The 22,431-nt window shown below is 44.1% G+C and overlaps 1 protein-coding gene across 2 annotated transcripts in view; it reads right to left on the bottom strand.

Annotated features, from left to right (window-relative positions):
- Positions 1-372: 372 nt before the first annotated feature.
- LOC137371810 (unconventional myosin-X-like) overlaps positions 373-22,431 on the bottom strand; it is a 518,005-nt gene continuing 495,946 nt past the window's right edge. For both annotated transcript variants that reach the window (XM_068034697.1, XM_068034696.1), the window contains one exon: positions 373-1,935. In XM_068034697.1, the coding sequence (XP_067890798.1) occupies positions 1,822-1,935 (114 nt within the window). In that variant the 3' untranslated portion in view covers positions 373-1,821. The remainder of the gene's footprint in view (positions 1,936-22,431) is intronic.

Genomic DNA, 22,431 nt, shown 5'->3' with positions numbered 1-22,431 from the left:
CTTTCCTGCTCTGTGTGGGGCTCAGTACCACAGTGAGAGAGAGTAACACAGGCCGGGGATGGAGCCTGGGCCTTTCCTGCTCTGTGTGGGGCTCAGTACCACAGTGAGAGAGAGTAACACAGGCCGGGGATGGAGCCTGGGCCTTTCCTGCTCTGTGTGGGACTCAGTACCACAGTGAGAGAGAGTAACACAGGCCGGGGATGGAGCCTGGGCCTTTCCTGCTCTGTGTACTAGAGCAGGAAACTTGTTCACTGAGCAATCTATATCGGGAGAAACTGGACTGTTTGACTGAACACTCAAACATTGGGCATTCAACACAGTGCCCAGCAAAGCTCAGACTATGCCAAATCATCAAATCATCAGACAAAGCACTTCAGACAATTGCAGTTTGTATTTGTAAGAGAGAAAACAAACTTATAAAACATTGATTTGGGATATTTGGTTGTTATGTGATGTCGAACAGCTACAGAATCTCCTTTAATCCCTCCAATCTCAATACAGAACATAAATAATTTGGGACATTGGAGGAATTGCTTTGTAAAGCCAGTTACAAATCACTTAGTATAGAAAGAGAGACAGTCAGAAAGAGGGGGAGAGAGACATGGAGAGACAGAGAACGAGAGAGGAGAGAAAGAGGGAGACAGAGTGATGGATCAAGAAAGACACAGACAAAAGAGAGCTAGGGAGAGACAGATAGAGGGCTAGACATAGAGAGAGAGACAGACAGACAGACACCCTCTGATCAGCAGGAACCGTTATCATAGAATCCTGGAATGAAACAGCACAGAAGGAGATTATTCAGCCCATCTGTGCCTGTGCTGTATTCCTCTCGGCAACACTGCCCGCAGTATTACAGGCCGAGCACGGAGACCTTGGGGGAATTTGGGGGTGATTGGGTCAGGCCAGGACCAGCTCTCGGTTGCTGAATCTGTCCTGATTTCTCATTGGCTTCCCTTTGGGGCTGCCAGCTCAGTTTCCCAGAGAGCAAATGACATAACCTGCCATCTCCAACCGCCTTTTTCCCCACACTCCCACCACCGATCGCTCAACATCTTCGGGAGGCCCTGTCCCCATGGCCAATTTTCTCTCCATTGGTCAATAGTCCCTTGTTTTATGGAGATCAATCTTCAATTTCCTGTCGACTCCAATACAATCTTGGAGAGTTGGTAACTCACACTGCTTCATGACTCCGCCCCAACCCCAGTGGCACCACCTCACTGCAACAGAGGAACTGCAGCTCCTGCACAACCGGCGTCTCCTCCATCTCGCAATGGAGTCCATTGTTAGCATGAATAGATGATACAAGCCAGGCACAAGTCGGTCAGCGGGAGCCTCACTGGGAGAGGTCCAGGGTAAAGCGCAGTATCGGGGTGAGTGGAGGAGACAGGGTGGAGGAGAAGGGGATAGGGAGGGGAAGGGGAAGGGGATACAAGACGGTGAGGGTAAGGGACAGGAGAATAGCAGGGGGTGAGAGTACGAGGAGAACTGGAGTTGGGGGGGTTGAAAGGAGTGGGGAGGGTGGAGGTGGATATGGCAGGTAAGGGAGGGGAAGAGGGGAGGGGGAAGATGGAAGAGAAGAAGAAGAGTGAGAGGAGGAGGTGGGGCAGGGGCAAGGGGCAGAGGTGATGGGCAAGGGGATGGGAGAAGGAAGAGTGAGGGACGAGGGGAGGGGAGGAATGGAACCAGGGAGAGGACAGAGGGTAGGGTGAGTGTATCCCGTAGCAGCAGCAAAAGAGGGGAGGGGATGTGGGAGAAAGCGGGGGGAGGGTGGTGGGGAGTAGAGAGGGAGGGAGGAGGGGAGGGTGAGGGAAGGGATCCCACTCATGTCGTCCAGGTGTTAGCCTCATTGCGGTTTGCCATCACGGACTTCATGCTGTACCGTTTCTTCACAATCATGTTGATGTAGCCCTTCATTATCTTCCTGATTTCACCCACCTGGAGGAAGTCAGAGACAAAGAGCAGTAAGTGAGAGAGAAACAGCAATATCACAGTGTGAGAGAGAGAAAAACAGCAACATCACAGAGAGAGAGAGAGGAACAGCAATATCACACAGAGAGAGAGAGGAACAGCAATATCACAGTGAGAGGGGAACAGCAATATCACAGTGAGAGAGAGAGAAACAGCAATATCACAGTGTGCGAGAGAGAAACAGCAATATCACAGTGAGAGAGAGAGGAGCAGCAATGTCACAGTGTGAGAGAGAGGAACAGCAATATCACAGTGAGAGAGAGAGAAACAGCAATGTCACAGTGTGAGAGAGAGGAACAGCAATATCACATTGAGAGAGAGAGAGAAACAGCAATGTCACAGAGAGAGAGAGAGAAACAGCAATATCACAGAGAGAGAGAGAGAGAGAGAGAAACAGCAATGTCACAGAGAGAGAGAGAGAAACAGCAATATCACAGTGAGAGAGAGAGAAACAGCAATATCACACTGAGAGAGAGAGGAACAGCAATATCACAGTGAGTGAGAGGAAGAGCAATATCACAGTGAGAGAGAGAGAAACAGCAATGTCATAAAGAGAGAGAGAAACAGCAATATCAGTGAGAGAGAGAGGAACAGCAATATCACACTGAGAGAGAGAGGAACAGCAATATCACAGTGAGTGAGAGAGAAACAGCAATATCACAGAGAGAGAGAGAGAGGAACAGCAATATCACACAGAGAGAGAGGGGAACAGCAATATCACAGTGAGAGAGAGAGAAACAGCAATATCACAGTGAGAGAGAGAGAAACAGCAATATCACAGTGAGAGAGAGAGGAACAGCAATGTCACAGTGTGAGAGAGAGGAACAGCAATATCACATTGAGAGAGAGAGAGAAACAGCAATGTCACAGAGAGAGAGAGAGAAACAGCAATATCACAGAGAGAGAGAGAGAGAGAGAGAGAAACAGCAATGTCACAGAGAGAGAGAAACAGCAATATCACAGTGAGAGAGAGAGAAACAGCAATATCACACTGAGAGAGAGAGGAACAGCAATATCACAGTGAGTGAGAGAGAAACAGCAATATCACACTGAGAGAGAGAGGAACAGCAATATCACAGTGAGAGAGAGAGAAACAGCAATATCACACTGAGAGAGAGAGGAACAGCAATATCACAGTGAGTGAGAGGAACAGCAATATCACAGTGAGAGAGAGTGAAACAGCAATATCACAGTGAGAGAGAGAGAAACAGCAATATCACACTGAGAGAGAGAGGAACAGCAATATCACAGTGAGTGAGAGAGAAACAGCAATATCACACTGAGAGAGAGAGGAACAGCAATATCACAGTGAGTGAGAGGAACAGCAATATCACAGTGAGAGAGAGTGAAACAGCAATATCACACTGAGAGAGAGAGGAACAGCAATATCACAGTGAGAGAGAGAGAAACAGCAATATCACAGTGAGAGAGAGAGAAACAGCAATATCACACTGAGAGAGAGAGGAACAGCAATATCACAGTGAGAGAGAGAGAAACAGCAATGTCATAAAGAGAGAGAGGAACAGCAATATCACAGTGAGAGAGAGAGGAACAGCAATATCACAGAGAGAGAGAGAAACAGCAATGTCACAGTGAGAGAGAGAGAAACAGCAATATCACAGAGAGAGAGAGAGAGAGGAACAGCAATATCACAGTGAGAGAGAGAGAAACAGCAATGTCATAAAGAGAGAGAGGAACAGCAATATCACAGTGAGAGAGAGAGGAACAGCAATATCACAGAGAGAGAGAGAAACAGCAATGTCACAGTGAGAGAGAGAGAAACAGCAATATCACAGAGAGAGAGAGAGAGAGGAACAGCAATATCACAGTGAGAGAGAGAGAAACAGCAATGTCACAGTGAGAGAGAGAGAAACAGCAATGTCACAGTGAGAGAGAGAGAGAAACAGCAATGTCACAGAGAGAGAGAGAGAGAGAAACAGCAATATCACAGTGAGAGAGAGAGAAACAGCAATATCAGTGAGAGAGAGAGGAACAGCAATATCACAGTGAGTGAGAGAGAGAGAAACAGCAATATCACAGAGAGAGAGAGAAACAGCAATATCACAGAGAGAGAGAGAGAGAGGAACAGCAATATCACAGTGAGAGAGAGAGAAACAGCAATGTCACAGAGAGAGAGAGAAACAGCAATGTCACAGAGAGAGCGAGGAACAGCAATATCACAGTGAGAGAGAGAGAAACAGCAATATCACAGAGAGAGAGAGAGAGAGAGAGAGAGAGAGAAACAGCAATATCACACAGAGAGAGAGAGAAACAGCAATGTCACAGAGAGAGCGAGGAACAGCAATATCACAGTGAGAGAGAGAGAAATAGCAATATCACAGTGAGAGAGAGAGGAACAGCAATATCACAGTGAGAGAGAGAGGAACAGCAATATCACAGAGAGAGAGAGAGAAACAGCAATATCACAGTGAGAGAGAGAGAAATAGCAATATCACAGTGAGAGAGAGAGAGGAACAGCAATATCACAGTGAGAGAGAGTGAAACAGCAATATCACAGTGAGAGAGAGAGAGACAGCAATATCACAGAGAGAGAGAGAGGAATAGCAATATCACAGTGAGAGAGAGAGAGACAGCAATATCACAGAGAGAGAGAGAGGAATAGCAATATCACAGTGAGAGAGAGAGAGGAACAGCAATATCACAGTGAGAGAGAGAGAAACAGCAATATCACAGTGAGTGAGAGAGAAACAGCAATATCACAGTGAGAGAGAGAGAAATAGCAATATCACAGTGAGAGAGAGAGAAATAGCAATATCACAGTGAGAGAGAGAGAGACAGCAATATCACAGTGAGAGAGAGAGAGGAACATCACAGTGTGAGAGAGAGAAACAGCAATATCACAGTGAGAGAGAGAGTGAAACAGCAATATCACAGTGAGTGAGAGGAACAGCAATATCACAGTGTGCGAGAGAGAAACAGCAATATCACAGTGTGAGAGAGAGAAACAGCAATATCACAGTGAGAGAGAGAGAGGAACAGCAATATCACAGTGTGCGAGAGAGAAACAGCAATATCACAGTGTGAGTGAGAGAAACAGCAATATCACAGTGAGAGAGAGAGAGGAACAGCAATATCACAGTGAGAGAGAGTGAAACAGCAATGTCACAGTGAGAGAGAGAGGAACAGCAATATCACAGTGAGAGAGAGAGGAACAGCAATATCACAGTGAGAGAGAGAGAAACAGCAATATCACAGTGAGAGAGAGAGGAACAGCAATATCACAGTGAGAGAGAGTGAAACAGCAATATCACAGTGAGAGAGAGAGAAACAGCAATATCACAGTGAGAGAGAGAGGAACAGCAATATCACAGTGAGAGAGAGTGAAACAGCAATATCACAGTGAGAGAGAGTGAAACAGCAATATCACAGTGAGAGAGAGAGAAACAGCAATATCACAGTGAGAGAGAGAGGAACAGCAATATCACAGTGAGAGAGAGTGAAACAGCAATATCACAGTGAGAGAGAGAGGAATAGCAATATCACAGTGTGCGAGAGAGAAATAGCAATATCACAGTGAGAGAGAGAGAAACAGCAATATCACAGTGATAGAGAGAGAAACAGCAATATCACAGTGAGAGAGAGAGGAACAGCAATATCATAGCGAGAGAGAGAGAGGAACAGCAATATCACAGTGAGAGAGAGAGAGGAACAGCAATATCACAGTGAGAGAGAGGAACAGCAATATCACAGTGAGAGAGAGAGAGGAACAGCAATATCACAGTGAGAGAGAGAGAGGAACAGCAATATCACAGTGAGAGAGAGTGAAACAGCAATATCACAGTGAGAGAGAGTGAAACAGCAATATCACAGTGAGAGAGAGAGGAATAGCAATATCACAGTGAGAGAGAGTGAAACAGCAATATCACAGTGAGAGAGAGAGGAACAGCAATATCACAGTGAGAGAGAGAGGAACAGCAATATCACAGTGAGAGAGAGTGAAACAGCAATATCACAGTGAGAGAGAGAGGAACAGCAATATCACAGTGAGAGAGAGTGAAACAGCAATATCACAGTGAGAGAGAGAGGAATAGCAATATCACAGTGTGCGAGAGAGAAATAGCAATATCACAGTGAGAGAGAGAGAAACAGCAATATCACAGTGATAGAGAGAGAAACAGCAATATCACAGTGAGAGAGAGAGGAACAGCAATATCATAGCGAGAGAGAGAGAAACAGCAATGTCACAGAGAGAGGAACAGCAATATCACAGTGAGAGAGAGAGGAATAGCAATATCACAGTGAGAGAGAGAGAGACAGCAATATCACAGAGAGAGAGAGAGAAACAGCAATATCACAGTGAGAGAGAGAGAAATAGCAATATCACAGAGAGAGAGAGAGAGGAACAGCAATATCATAGCGAGAGAGAGTGAAACAGCAATATCACAGTGAGAGAGAGTGAAACAGCAATATCACAGTGAGAGAGAGAGGAACAGCAATATCACAGTGAGAGAGAGTGAAACAGCAATATCACAGTGAGAGAGAGAGGAACAGCAATATCACAGTGAGAGAGAGAGGAACAGCAATATCACAGTGAGAGAGAGAGAAACAGCAATATCACAGTGAGAGAGAGTGAAACAGCAATATCACAGTGAGAGAGAGAGAGGAACAGCAATATCACAGTGAGAGAGAGAGGAACAGCAATATCACAGTGAGAGAGAGAGGAACAGCAATATCACAGTGAGAGAGAGAGAGGAACAGCAATATCACAGTGTGCGAGAGAGAAACAGCAATATCACAGTGTGAGAGAGAGAAACAGCAATATCACAGTGAGAGAGAGAGAGGAATAGCAATATCACAGTGTGCGAGAGAGAAACAGCAATATCACAGTGTGAGAGAGTGAAACAGCAATATCACAGTGTGAGAGAGAGAAACAGCAATATCACAGTGAGAGAGAGAGAGGAACAGCAATATCACAGTGTGCGAGAGAGAAACAGCAATATCACAGTGTGAGAGAGAGAAACAGCAATATCACAGTGAGAGAGAGAGAGGAACAGCAATATCACAGTGTGCGAGAGAGAAACAGCAATATCACAGTGTGAGAGAGAGAAACAGCAATATCACAGTGAGAGAGAGAGAGGAACAGCAATATCACAGTGTGCGAGAGAGAAACAGCAATATCACAGTGTGAGAGAGTGAAACAGCAATATCACAGTGAGAGAGAGAGGAACAGCAATATCACAGTGAGAGAGAGTGAAACAGCAATATCACAGTGAGAGAGAGTGAAACAGCAATATCACAGTGAGAGAGAGAGGAACAGCAATATCACAGTGAGAGAGAGAGGAACAGCAATATCACAGTGAGAGAGAGAGGAACAGCAATATCACAGTGTGCGAGAGAGAAACAGCAATATCACAGTGTGAGAGAGAGGAACAGCAATATCACAGTGTGAGAGAGAGAAACAGCAATATCACAGTGTGCGAGAGAGAAACAGCAATATCACAGTGTGAGAGAGAGAAACAGCAATATCACAGTGAGAGAGAGAGAGGAACAGCAATATCACAGTGTGAGAGAGAGAAACAGCAATATCACAGTGTGCGAGAGAGAAACAGCAATATCACAGTGTGAGAGAGAGAAACAGCAATATCACAGTGAGAGAGAGAGAGGAACAGCAATATCACAGTGAGAGAGAGAGAAACAGCAATATCACAGTGAGAGAGAGAGGAATAGCAATATCACAGTGAGAGAGAGAGGAACAGCAATATCACAGTGAGAGAGAGAGGAATAGCAATATCACAGTGTGCGAGAGAGAAACAGCAATATCACAGTGTGAGAGAGAGAAACAGCAATATCACAGTGAGAGAGAGAGAGGAACAGCAATATCACAGTGAGAGAGAGAGGAATAGCAATATCACAGTGAGAGAGAGAGGAATAGCAATATCACAGTGTGCGAGAGAGAAACAGCAATATCACAGTGTGAGAGAGAGAAACAGCAATATCACAGTGAGAGAGAGAGAGGAACAGCAATATCACAGTGAGAGAGAGAGAAACAGCAATATCACAGTGAGAGAGAGAGAAACAGCAATATCACAGTGAGAGAGAGAGACAGCAATATCACAGTGAGAGAGAGAGGAACAGCAATATCACAGTGAGAGAGAGAGGAACAGCAATATCACAGTGAGAGAGAGAGGAACAGCAATATCACAGTGAGAGAGAGAGACAGCAATATCACAGTGAGAGAGAGAGGAACAGCAATATCACAGTGAGAGAGAGAGGAACAGCAATATCATAGCGAGAGAGAGAGAAACAGCAATGTCACAGAGAGAGGAACAGCAATATCACAGTGAGAGAGAGAGAGACAGCAATATCACAGAGAGAGAGAGAGAAACAGCAATATCACAGTGAGAGAGAGAGAAATAGCAATATCACAGTGAGAGAGAGAGGAATAGCAATATCACAGTGAGAGAGAGAGAGACAGCAATATCACAGAGAGAGAGAGAGAAACAGCAATATCACAGTGAGAGAGAGAGACAGCAATATCACAGTGAGAGAGAGAGGAACAGCAATATCACAGTGAGAGAGAGAGGAACAGCAATATCACAGTGAGAGAGAGAGACAGCAATATCACAGTGAGAGAGAGAGGAACAGCAATATCACAGTGTGCGAGAGAGAAACAGCAATATCACAGTGTGAGAGAGAGAAACAGCAATATCACAGTGAGAGAGAGAGAAACAGCAATATCACAGTGAGAGAGAGAGGAACAGCAATATCATAGCGAGAGAGAGAGAAACAGCAATGTCACAGAGAGAGGAACAGCAATATCACAGTGAGAGAGAGAGAAACAGCAATGTCACAGTGAGAGAGAGAGAAACAGCAATATCACAGAGAGAGAGAGAGAGAGGAACAGCAATATCACAGTGAGAGAGAGAGAAACAGCAATGTCATAAAGAGAGAGAGGAACAGCAATATCACAGTGAGAGAGAGAGGAACAGCAATATCACAGAGAGAGAGAGAAACAGCAATGTCACAGTGAGAGAGAGAGAAACAGCAATATCACAGAGAGAGAGAGAGAGAGGAACAGCAATATCACAGTGAGAGAGAGAGAAACAGCAATGTCACAGTGAGAGAGAGAGAAACAGCAATGTCACAGTGAGAGAGAGAGAGAAACAGCAATGTCACAGAGAGAGAGAGAGAGAGAAACAGCAATATCACAGTGAGAGAGAGAGAAACAGCAATATCAGTGAGAGAGAGAGGAACAGCAATATCACAGTGAGTGAGAGAGAGAGAAACAGCAATATCACAGAGAGAGAGAGAAACAGCAATATCACAGAGAGAGAGAGAGAGAGGAACAGCAATATCACAGTGAGAGAGAGAGAAACAGCAATGTCACAGAGAGAGAGAGAAACAGCAATGTCACAGAGAGAGCGAGGAACAGCAATATCACAGTGAGAGAGAGAGAAACAGCAATATCACAGAGAGAGAGAGAGAGAGAGAGAGAGAGAAACAGCAATATCACACAGAGAGAGAGAGAAACAGCAATGTCACAGAGAGAGCGAGGAACAGCAATATCACAGTGAGAGAGAGAGAAATAGCAATATCACAGTGAGAGAGAGAGGAACAGCAATATCACAGTGAGAGAGAGAGGAACAGCAATATCACAGAGAGAGAGAGAGAAACAGCAATATCACAGTGAGAGAGAGAGAAATAGCAATATCACAGTGAGAGAGAGAGAGGAACAGCAATATCACAGTGAGAGAGAGTGAAACAGCAATATCACAGTGAGAGAGAGAGAGACAGCAATATCACAGAGAGAGAGAGAGGAATAGCAATATCACAGTGAGAGAGAGAGAGACAGCAATATCACAGAGAGAGAGAGAGGAATAGCAATATCACAGTGAGAGAGAGAGAGGAACAGCAATATCACAGTGAGAGAGAGAGAAACAGCAATATCACAGTGAGTGAGAGAGAAACAGCAATATCACAGTGAGAGAGAGAGAAATAGCAATATCACAGTGAGAGAGAGAGAAATAGCAATATCACAGTGAGAGAGAGAGAGACAGCAATATCACAGTGAGAGAGAGAGAGGAACATCACAGTGTGAGAGAGAGAAACAGCAATATCACAGTGAGAGAGAGAGTGAAACAGCAATATCACAGTGAGTGAGAGGAACAGCAATATCACAGTGTGCGAGAGAGAAACAGCAATATCACAGTGTGAGAGAGAGAAACAGCAATATCACAGTGAGAGAGAGAGAGGAACAGCAATATCACAGTGTGCGAGAGAGAAACAGCAATATCACAGTGTGAGTGAGAGAAACAGCAATATCACAGTGAGAGAGAGAGAGGAACAGCAATATCACAGTGAGAGAGAGTGAAACAGCAATGTCACAGTGAGAGAGAGAGGAACAGCAATATCACAGTGAGAGAGAGAGGAACAGCAATATCACAGTGAGAGAGAGAGAAACAGCAATATCACAGTGAGAGAGAGAGGAACAGCAATATCACAGTGAGAGAGAGTGAAACAGCAATATCACAGTGAGAGAGAGAGAAACAGCAATATCACAGTGAGAGAGAGAGGAACAGCAATATCACAGTGAGAGAGAGTGAAACAGCAATATCACAGTGAGAGAGAGTGAAACAGCAATATCACAGTGAGAGAGAGAGAAACAGCAATATCACAGTGAGAGAGAGAGGAACAGCAATATCACAGTGAGAGAGAGTGAAACAGCAATATCACAGTGAGAGAGAGAGGAATAGCAATATCACAGTGTGCGAGAGAGAAATAGCAATATCACAGTGAGAGAGAGAGAAACAGCAATATCACAGTGATAGAGAGAGAAACAGCAATATCACAGTGAGAGAGAGAGGAACAGCAATATCATAGCGAGAGAGAGAGAGGAACAGCAATATCACAGTGAGAGAGAGAGAGGAACAGCAATATCACAGTGAGAGAGAGGAACAGCAATATCACAGTGAGAGAGAGAGAGGAACAGCAATATCACAGTGAGAGAGAGAGAGGAACAGCAATATCACAGTGAGAGAGAGTGAAACAGCAATATCACAGTGAGAGAGAGTGAAACAGCAATATCACAGTGAGAGAGAGAGGAATAGCAATATCACAGTGAGAGAGAGTGAAACAGCAATATCACAGTGAGAGAGAGAGGAACAGCAATATCACAGTGAGAGAGAGAGGAACAGCAATATCACAGTGAGAGAGAGTGAAACAGCAATATCACAGTGAGAGAGAGAGGAACAGCAATATCACAGTGAGAGAGAGTGAAACAGCAATATCACAGTGAGAGAGAGAGGAATAGCAATATCACAGTGTGCGAGAGAGAAATAGCAATATCACAGTGAGAGAGAGAGAAACAGCAATATCACAGTGATAGAGAGAGAAACAGCAATATCACAGTGAGAGAGAGAGGAACAGCAATATCATAGCGAGAGAGAGAGAAACAGCAATGTCACAGAGAGAGGAACAGCAATATCACAGTGAGAGAGAGAGGAATAGCAATATCACAGTGAGAGAGAGAGAGACAGCAATATCACAGAGAGAGAGAAACAGCAATATCACAGTGAGAGAGAGAGAAATAGCAATATCACAGAGAGAGAGAGAGAGGAACAGCAATATCATAGCGAGAGAGAGTGAAACAGCAATATCACAGTGAGAGAGAGTGAAACAGCAATATCACAGTGAGAGAGAGAGGAACAGCAATATCACAGTGAGAGAGAGTGAAACAGCAATATCACAGTGAGAGAGAGAGGAACAGCAATATCACAGTGAGAGAGAGAGGAACAGCAATATCACAGTGAGAGAGAGAGAAACAGCAATATCACAGTGAGAGAGAGTGAAACAGCAATATCACAGTGAGAGAGAGAGAGGAACAGCAATATCACAGTGAGAGAGAGAGGAACAGCAATATCACAGTGAGAGAGAGAGGAACAGCAATATCACAGTGAGAGAGAGAGAGGAACAGCAATATCACAGTGTGCGAGAGAGAAACAGCAATATCACAGTGTGAGAGAGAGAAACAGCAATATCACAGTGAGAGAGAGAGAGGAATAGCAATATCACAGTGTGCGAGAGAGAAACAGCAATATCACAGTGTGAGAGAGTGAAACAGCAATATCACAGTGTGAGAGAGAGAAACAGCAATATCACAGTGAGAGAGAGAGAGGAACAGCAATATCACAGTGTGCGAGAGAGAAACAGCAATATCACAGTGTGAGAGAGAGAAACAGCAATATCACAGTGAGAGAGAGAGAGGAACAGCAATATCACAGTGTGCGAGAGAGAAACAGCAATATCACAGTGTGAGAGAGAGAAACAGCAATATCACAGTGAGAGAGAGAGAGGAACAGCAATATCACAGTGTGCGAGAGAGAAACAGCAATATCACAGTGTGAGAGAGTGAAACAGCAATATCACAGTGAGAGAGAGAGGAACAGCAATATCACAGTGAGAGAGAGTGAAACAGCAATATCACAGTGAGAGAGAGTGAAACAGCAATATCACAGTGAGAGAGAGAGGAACAGCAATATCACAGTGAGAGAGAGAGGAACAGCAATATCACAGTGAGAGAGAGAGGAACAGCAATATCACAGTGTGCGAGAGAGAAACAGCAATATCACAGTGTGAGAGAGAGGAACAGCAATATCACAGTGTGAGAGAGAGAAACAGCAATATCACAGTGTGCGAGAGAGAAACAGCAATATCACAGTGTGAGAGAGAGAAACAGCAATATCACAGTGAGAGAGAGAGAGGAACAGCAATATCACAGTGTGAGAGAGAGAAACAGCAATATCACAGTGTGCGAGAGAGAAACAGCAATATCACAGTGTGAGAGAGAGAAACAGCAATATCACAGTGAGAGAGAGAGAGGAACAGCAATATCACAGTGAGAGAGAGAGAAACAGCAATATCACAGTGAGAGAGAGAGGAATAGCAATATCACAGTGAGAGAGAGAGGAACAGCAATATCACAGTGAGAGAGAGAGGAATAGCAATATCACAGTGTGCGAGAGAGAAACAGCAATATCACAGTGTGAGAGAGAGAAACAGCAATATCACAGTGAGAGAGAGAGAGGAACAGCAATATCACAGTGAGAGAGAGAGGAATAGCAATATCACAGTGAGAGAGAGAGGAATAGCAATATCACAGTGTGCGAGAGAGAAACAGCAATATCACAGTGTGCGAGAGAGAAACAGCAATATCACAGTGTGAGAGAGAGAAACAGCAATATCACAGTGAGAGAGAGAGAGGAACAGCAATATCACAGTGAGAGAGAGAGAAACAGCAATATCACAGTGAGAGAGAGAGAAACAGCAATATCACAGTGAGAGAGAGAGACAGCAATATCACAGTGAGAGAGAGAGGAACAGCAATATCACAGTGAGAGAGAGAGGAACAGCAATATCACAGTGAGAGAGAGAGGAACAGCAATATCACAGTGAGAGAGAGAGACAGCAATATCACAGTGAGAGAGAGAGGAACAGCAATATCACAGTGAGAGAGAGAGGAACAGCAATATCATAGCGAGAGAGAGAGAAACAGCAATGTCACAGAGAGAGGAACAGCAATATCACAGTGAGAGAGAGAGAGACAGCAATATCACAGAGAGAGAGAGAGAAACAGCAATATCACAGTGAGAGAGAGAGAAATAGCAATATCACAGTGAGAGAGAGAGGAATAGCAATATCACAGTGAGAGAGAGAGAGACAGCAATATCACAGAGAGAGAGAGAGAAACAGCAATATCACAGTGAGAGAGAGAGACAGCAATATCACAGTGAGAGAGAGAGGAACAGCAATATCACAGTGAGAGAGAGAGGAACAGCAATATCACAGTGAGAGAGAGAGACAGCAATATCACAGTGAGAGAGAGAGGAACAGCAATATCACAGTGTGCGAGAGAGAAACAGCAATATCACAGTGTGAGAGAGAGAAACAGCAATATCACAGTGAGAGAGAGAGAAACAGCAATATCACAGTGAGAGAGAGAGGAACAGCAATATCATAGCGAGAGAGAGAGAAACAGCAATGTCACAGAGAGAGGAACAGCAATATCACAGTGAGAGAGAGAGAAACAGCAATATCACAGTGAGAGAGAGAGGAACAGCAATATCATAGCGAGAGAGAGAGAAACAGCAATGTCACAGAGAGAGGAACAGCAATATCACAGTGAGAGAGAGAGAGACAGCAATATCACAGAGAGAGAGAGAGAAACAGCAATATCACAGTGAGCGAGAGAGAAATAGCAATATCACAGTGAGTGAGAGAGGAATAGCAATATCACAGTGTGAGAGAGAGAAACAGCAATATCACAGTGAGAGAGAGAGAAACAGCAATATCACAGTGAGTGAGAGAGAAACAGCAATATCACAGTGTGAGAGAGAGAAACAGCAATATCACAGTGAGAGAGAGAGAGGAACAGCAATATCACAGTGTGCGAGAGAGAAACAGCAATATCACAGTGTGAGAGAGTGAAACAGCAATATCACAGTGTGAGAGAGAGAAACAGCAATATCACAGTGAGAGAGAGAGAGGAACAGCAATATCACAGTGTGCGAGAGAGAAACAGCAATATCACAGTGTGAGAGAGAGAAACAGCAATATCACAGTGAGAGAGAGAGAGGAACAGCAATATCACAGTGTGCGAGAGAGAAACAGCAATATCACAGTGTGAGAGAGAGAAACAGCAATATCACAGTGAGAGAGAGAGAGGAACAGCAATATCACAGTGTGCGAGAGAGAAACAGCAATATCACAGTGTGAGAGAGTGAAACAGCAATATCACAGTGAGAGAGAGAGGAACAGCAATATCACAGTGAGAGAGAGTGAAACAGCAATATCACAGTGAGAGAGAGAGAAACAGCAATATCACAGTGAGAGAGAGAGGAACAGCAATATCACAGTGAGAGAGAGAGGAACAGCAATATCACAGTGAGAGAGAGAGGAACAGCAATATCACAGTGTGCGAGAGAGAAACAGCAATATCACAGTGTGAGAGAGAGGAACAGCAATATCACAGTGTGAGAGAGAGAAACAGCAATATCACAGTGTGCGAGAGAGAAACAGCAATATCACAGTGTGAGAGAGAGAAACAGCAATATCACAGTGAGAGAGAGAGAGGAACAGCAATATCACAGTGAGAGAGAGAGAAACAGCAATATCACAGTGAGAGAGAGAGAGGAACAGCAATATCACAGTGTGAGAGAGAGAAACAGCAATATCACAGTGTGCGAGAGAGAAACAGCAATATCACAGTGTGAGAGAGAGAAACAGCAATATCACAGTGAGAGAGAGAGAGGAACAGCAATATCACAGTGAGAGAGAGAGAAACAGCAATATCACAGTGAGAGAGAGAGGAATAGCAATATCACAGTGAGAGAGAGAGGAACAGCAATATCACAGTGAGAGAGAGAGGAATAGCAATATCACAGTGTGCGAGAGAGAAACAGCAATATCACAGTGTGAGAGAGAGAAACAGCAATATCACAGTGAGAGAGAGAGAGGAACAGCAATATCACAGTGAGAGAGAGAGGAATAGCAATATCACAGTGAGAGAGAGAGGAATAGCAATATCACAGTGTGCGAGAGAGAAACAGCAATATCACAGTGTGAGAGGGAGAAACAGCAATATCACAGTGAGAGAGAGAGAGGAACAGCAATATCACAGTGAGAGAGAGAGAAACAGCAATATCACAGTGAGAGAGAGAGAAACAGCAATATCACAGTGAGAGAGAGAGACAGCAATATCACAGTGAGAGAGAGAGGAACAGCAATATCACAGTGAGAGAGAGAGGAACAGCAATATCACAGTGAGAGAGAGAGGAACAGCAATATCACAGTGAGAGAGAGAGACAGCAATATCACAGTGAGAGAGAGAGGAACAGCAATATCACAGTGAGAGAGAGAGGAACAGCAATATCACAGTGTGCGAGAGAGAAACAGCAATATCACAGTGTGAGAGAGAGAAACAGCAATATCACAGTGAGAGAGAGAGAAACAGCAATATCACAGTGAGAGAGAGAGGAACAGCAATATCATAGCGAGAGAGAGAGAAACAGCAATGTCACAGAGAGAGGAACAGCAATATCACAGTGAGAGAGAGAGAAACAGCAATATCACAGTGAGAGAGAGAGGAACAGCAATATCATAGCGAGAGAGAGAGAAACAGCAATGTCACAGAGAGAGGAACAGCAATATCACAGTGAGAGAGAGAGAGACAGCAATATCACAGAGAGAGAGAGAGAAACAGCAATATAACAGTGAGAGAGAGAGAAATAGCAATATCACAGTGAGAGAGAGAGGAATAGCAATATCACAGTGAGAGAGAGAGGAATAGCAATATCACAGTGAGAGAGAGAGAGACAGCAATATCACAGAGAGAGAGAGAGAAACAGCAATATCACAGTGAGAGAGAGAGGAACAGCAATATCACAGTGAGAGAGAGAGGAACAGCAATATCACAGTGAGAGAGAGAGACAGCAATATCACAGTGAGAGAGAGAGGAACAGCAATATCACAGTGTGCGAGAGAGAAACAGCAATATCACAGTGTGAGAGAGAGAAACAGCAATATCACAGTGAGAGAGAGAGAAACAGCAATATCACAGTGAGAGAGAGAGGAACAGCAATATCATAGCGAGAGAGAGAGAAACAGCAATGTCACAGAGAGAGGAACAGCAATATCACAGTGAGAGAGAGAGAAACAGCAATATCACAGTGAGAGAGAGAGGAACAGCAATATCATAGCGAGAGAGAGAGAAACAGCAATGTCACAGAGAGAGGAACAGCAATATCACAGTGAGAGAGAGAGAGACAGCAATATCACAGTGAGTGAGAGAGAAACAGCAATATCACAGTGTGAGAGAGAGAAACAGCAATATCACAGTGAGAGAGAGAGAAATAGCAATATCACAGTGAGAGAGAGAGGAATAGCAATATCACAGTGTGAGAGAGAGAAACAGCAATATCACAGTGAGAGAGAGAGAAACAGCAATATCACAGTGAGTGAGAGAGAAACAGCAATATCACAGTGAGAGAGAGAGGAATAGCAATATCACAGTGTGAGAGAGAGAAACAGCAATATCACAGTGAGAGAGAGAGAAACAGCAATATCACAGTGAGTGAGAGAGAAACAGCAATATCACAGTGTGAGAGAGAGAAACAGCAATATCACAGTGAGAGAGAGAGAGGAACAGCAATATCACAGTGTGAGAGAGAGAAACAGCAATATCACAGTGAGAGAGAGAGAAATAGCAATATCACAGTGAGAGAGAGAGAAACAGCAATATCACAGTGTGAGAGAGAGAAACAGCAATATCACAGTGAGAGAGAGAGAAACAGCAATATCACAGTGAGTGAGAGAGAAACAGCAATATCACAGTGTGAGAGAGAGAAACAGCAATATCACAGTGAGAGAGAGAGAGGAACAGCAATATCACAGTGTGAGAGAGAGAAACAGCAATATCACAGTGAGAGAGAGAGTGAAACAGCAATATCACAGTGTGCGAGAGAGAAACAGCAATATCACAGTGAGAGAGAGAGAGGAACAGCAATATCACAGTGTGCGAGAGAGAAACAGCAATATCACAGTGTGAGAGAGAGAAACAGCAATATCACAGTGAGAGAGAGAGAGGAACAGCAATATCACAGTGTGCGAGAGAGAAACAGCAATATCACAGTGTGAGAGAGAGAAACAGCAATATCACAGTGAGAGAGAGAGAGGAACAGCAATATCACAGTGAGAGAGAGAGGAACAGCAATATCACAGTGAGAGAGAGAGGAATAGCAATATCATAGCGAGAGAGAGAGAAACAGCAATGTCACAGAGAGAGGAACAGCAATATCACAGTGAGAGAGAGACAGCAATATCACAGAGAGAGAGAGAGAAACAGCAATATCACAGTGAGAGAGAGAGAAATAGCAATATCACAGTGAGAGAGAGAGAGGAACAGCAATATCACAGTGAGAGAGAGTGAAACAGCAATATCACAGTGAGAGAGAGAGAAACAGCAATATCACAGTGAGAGAGAGAGAAACAGCAATATCACAGTGAGAGAGAGAGAAACAGCAATATCACAGTGAGAGAGAGAGAAACAGCAATATCACAGTGAGAGAGAGAGAAATAGCAATATCACAGTGAGAGAGAGAGAGAAATAGCAATATCACAGTGAGAGAGAGAGAGGAACAGCAATATCACAGTGAGAGAGAGAGAAACAGCAATATCACAGTGAGAGAGAGAGAAACAGCAATATCACAGTGAGAGAGAGAGGAACAGCAATATCATAGCGAGAGAGAGAGAAACAGCAATGTCACAGAGAGAGGAACAGCAATATCACAGTGAGAGAGAGAGAGACAGCAATATCACAGAGAGAGAGAGAGAAACAGCAATATCACAGTGAGAGAGAGAGAAATAGCAATATCACAGTGAGAGAGAGAGAGGAACAGCAATATCACAGTGAGAGAGAGTGAAACAGCAATATCACAGTGAGAGAGAGAGAAACAGCAATATCACAGTGAGAGAGAGAGAAACAGCAATATCACAGTGAGAGAGAGAGAAACAGCAATATCACAGTGAGAGAGAGAGAAACAGCAATATCACAGTGAGAGAGAGAGAAATAGCAATATCACAGTGAGAGAGAGAGAGAAATAGCAATATCACAGTGAGAGAGAGAGAGGAACAGCAATATCACAGTGAGAGAGAGAGAAACAGCAATATCACAGTGAGAGAGAGAGAAACAGCAATATCACAGTGAGAGAGAGAGGAACAGCAATATCATAGCGAGAGAGAGAGAAACAGCAATGTCACAGAGAGAGGAACAGCAATATCACAGTGAGAGAGAGAGGAATAGCAATATCACAGTGAGAGAGAGAGAGACAGCAATATCACAGAGAGAGAGAGAGAAACAGCAATATCACAGTGAGAGAGAGAGAAATAGCAATATCACAGTGAGAGAGAGAGAGGAACAGCAATATCACAGTGAGAGAGAGTGAAACAGCAATATCACAGTGAGAGAGAGAGAGACAGCAATATCACAGAGAGAGAGAGAGAGGAATAGCAATATCACAGTGAGAGAGAGAGAAACAGCAATATCACAGTGAGAGAGAGTGAAACAGCAATATCACAGTGAGAGAGAGAGAAATAGCAATATCACAGTGAGAGAGAGAGGAACAGCAATGTCACAGTGAGAGAGAGTGAAACAGCAATATCACAGTGAGAGAGAGTGAAACAGCAATATCACAGTGAGAGAGAGTGAAACAGCAATATCACAGTGAGAGAGAGAGAAATAGCAATATCACAGTGAGAGAGAGAGGAACAGCAATGTCACAGTGAGAGAGAGTGAAACAGCAATATCACAGTGAGAGAGAGAGAAACAGCAATATCACAGTGAGAGAGAGAGGAACAGCAATATCACAGTGAGAGAGAGAGAAACAGCAATATGACAGTGAGAGAGAGAGGAACAGCAATATCTCAGGATGCTATGACCCGGAGTCAATGAGGACGATCTGTGCGTTACAGAATGTGGTAAGAGAGATGTCAATAAAGTTAGCACAGGGATAGACAACATGTGCCACTGGCAGCGGGTGATGTGGCTGTGTTCCCACGTGCTGGCTTTGGAAAGTGAAAACAACTAACATTGACTTCACGGCAGATCTGTCAGCTGATTGTTTGCCTCCACGCTACAGAGGAAGAATAACTGGTAATAATTCGCAATAATTAGTTTGTGAAGCTAAGTAATGGCAGGGCAGCTCGGCCAAGTGGAATGTGCCTCCTGTGGTTTGTGGGATGTATTGGATGCACCATGTGTCCTTGACAAACACGTCTACAGGAAATGTCACTTGCTGCAGAAGCTTGAGCTCCGGGTTTCGGAAATCGAGCAGTGGCTGGTGTCACTGTGGTGTAGCCACGAGGCAGAGAACTCTGTGGATAGCATGTTTCAAAAGCGAGTCACCCTGGAGCTTAAGAGAACACAGACAGAGAGGGGCTGGTTGGCTGCCAGACAGACAAGAAGGTCAAGGCAGGTAATGCAGGAGTTCCCGGAGGGCATCCCACTTTTTAACCGGTATTCAGTTCTGAATACCGATGGGAGAGAGGGTTCCTCTGGAGAGTGCAGTGAGAGTCATGACCAGAGCACCATGGGTGGCTCAGCTGTGAAGGGAGGGAGGAGAAAATACAAGAGAGCAGTAGTGGTAAGGGATTCTATAGTTAGGGGAACTGATACGCGTTTCTGTGGTCTCAGACGTGATTCCAGCATAGTATGTTGCCTCCCTGGCGTGGCTACAGAACATTCTGGAGGGCGAGGGTGCACAGCCAGAGGTCGTGGTCCACATTGGTACCAGTGATATAGAAAGAAAGAGGGATGAGGTCCTGCAGGCTGAGCTTAGGGAGTAAGGAAAGAGATTAACAAGCAGGATCTCAAGGGTAGTAATCTCCAGATTACTCCCAAGGCCACGTGCTAGTGAATATAGAAATAGGAGAATACACCAGATGAATGCGTGGCTGGAGAGATGGTGCAGGAGGGAGGGCTTCAGATTTCTGGGGCATTGGGACCAATTCTGGGGAAGGTGGAACCTGTGCAAGCCTGGTCTGCACCTGAACAGGACTGGGACAAATATCCTTGCAGGAAGCTTTGCTAGTGCTGTTGGGGATGGTTTAAACTAGTTTGGCAGCGGGATGGGAACCTGAACGCAGTCTTAGATAGGACAATTCCAGAGCAGGGAACAGGGGGCAGAAAATTAGTGAGTGACTCTGGAAGACAGAAGAAGCAAAGGTTCTTTGAATTTGGCAGTGTTAAAGAGTATTTATTTAAATGCAAGGAATATAATAAATAAAGCCAAGAAATGCTGGAAATACTCAGCAGGTCTGGCAGCATCTGTAGAGAGAGAAGCAGAGTTAACGTTTCAGGTCAGTGACCCTTCTGAAGAACTTGTTTTTATTTCAGATTTCCAGCATCTGCAGTATTTTGCTTTTATAATAAATAAAGCCGTTGAGCTGAGGGCACAGATAGACACATGGCAACACGATATGCTAAATGAATCATCAAACGAGGCCATATGGGTGGAGCTCAGAAATAAAAAAGAGGCAGCGACACTATTAGGAGTGTACTATAGACTCACAAATAGTGAAAGGAAGATAGAAGAGCAAATATGTAGGTAAATTTCTGAGTGCAAAAACTTTAGGGCAATAATCGTTGGGGATTTCAATTACCCCAATATCAACTGGGATACAAACAGTGTGAAGGGCACAGAGGGGACAAAATTCTTGAACTGCATTCAATAGAGCTTTTTTAGCCAGCACTTAACAAGCCCAATGAGAGGGGGTGCAATTCCAGATTTAGTCTTCAATACTGAAGCTGGGCAAGTGCAGGAAGTAGCTGTGGGGTGACCATTTTAGAGATAGTGACCATAATACAGTTAGTTTCAGCATAATCATGGAAAAGGACAAAGATAGAACAGGACTAAAGTTCTAAATGGGGGGAAGGCGAATTTTAAAACTGAGAGGTGACCTGACGAAAGTGGACTGGATACAGCTACTCGAAGGAAAATCAGTGGCAAACCAGTGGGAGGCATTTAAAAGCGAGATATGAGTCACAGTGTAGGCATGTCCCCACAAAGATAAAGGGTGGAATGGCCAAATCTAGAGCCCTCTGGTTATCTAGAAGCTTACAGGCTAAGTTAAATCAGAAAAAGAAAGCTTGTGACAATTACAAAAAACTTAATACTTTAGAAAGCCTAGAGGAGTATAGAAAGTGCAGGGGTGAAGTAAAAAAGGAAATTAGAAAAACAAAGAGAGGACATGAAAAATTATTAGTAGGTAAAATCAAAGAAAACCCGAAGATGTTTTATCAGTACATTAAGAGCAAGAGGATAACTAAGGAAAGAGTAGGGCCTATCAGAGATGTACAGGGGAACTTATGCATGGATGCAGATGATGTGGGCAGGGTTCTTAATGGGTTTTTTGTCTCTGTCTTCACAAAGGAGAGGGTTGATGTAGACATTGTAGTTAAAGAGGAAGAGCGTGAAATATTAGACATCCTTGAAAGTGGATAAATTGCCAGGGCCGGATGGATTGTATCCCGGGTTGTTAAAGGAAGCCAGGGAGGAAATAGTAGATGCGCTGAGGATCATCTTCAAATCATCATTAGATACAGACAAGGTGCCAGACGATTGGAGGTCGGCGAAGGTTGTACCAGTGTTTAAAAAGGGTGCAAGGGATAGGCCAAATAATTATAGGCCGGTCAGTCTGATCTCTGTGGTGGGTAAATTATTAGAATCAATTCTGAGGGACAGGATAAACTGCCACTTAGAAAGGCACGGATTAATCAGGGATAGTCAGCATGGATTTGTTAAGGAAAGGTCACGTCTTACTAATTCAATTGAGTTTTTTGAGAAAGTAACAAGGAGGATTGATGAGGGTAGTGCAGTGGATGTGGTCTACATGGATTTTAGTAAAGCATTTGACAAGGTCCCACATGAGAAGGCAGAGCAAATATAGACC

The sequence above is a fragment of the Heterodontus francisci genome, chromosome 7 (assembly GCF_036365525.1).
Source record: "Heterodontus francisci isolate sHetFra1 chromosome 7, sHetFra1.hap1, whole genome shotgun sequence".
Lineage (NCBI taxonomy): Eukaryota > Metazoa > Chordata > Chondrichthyes > Heterodontiformes > Heterodontidae > Heterodontus > Heterodontus francisci.
This window is presented reverse-complemented; position numbering and strand designations above follow the sequence as displayed.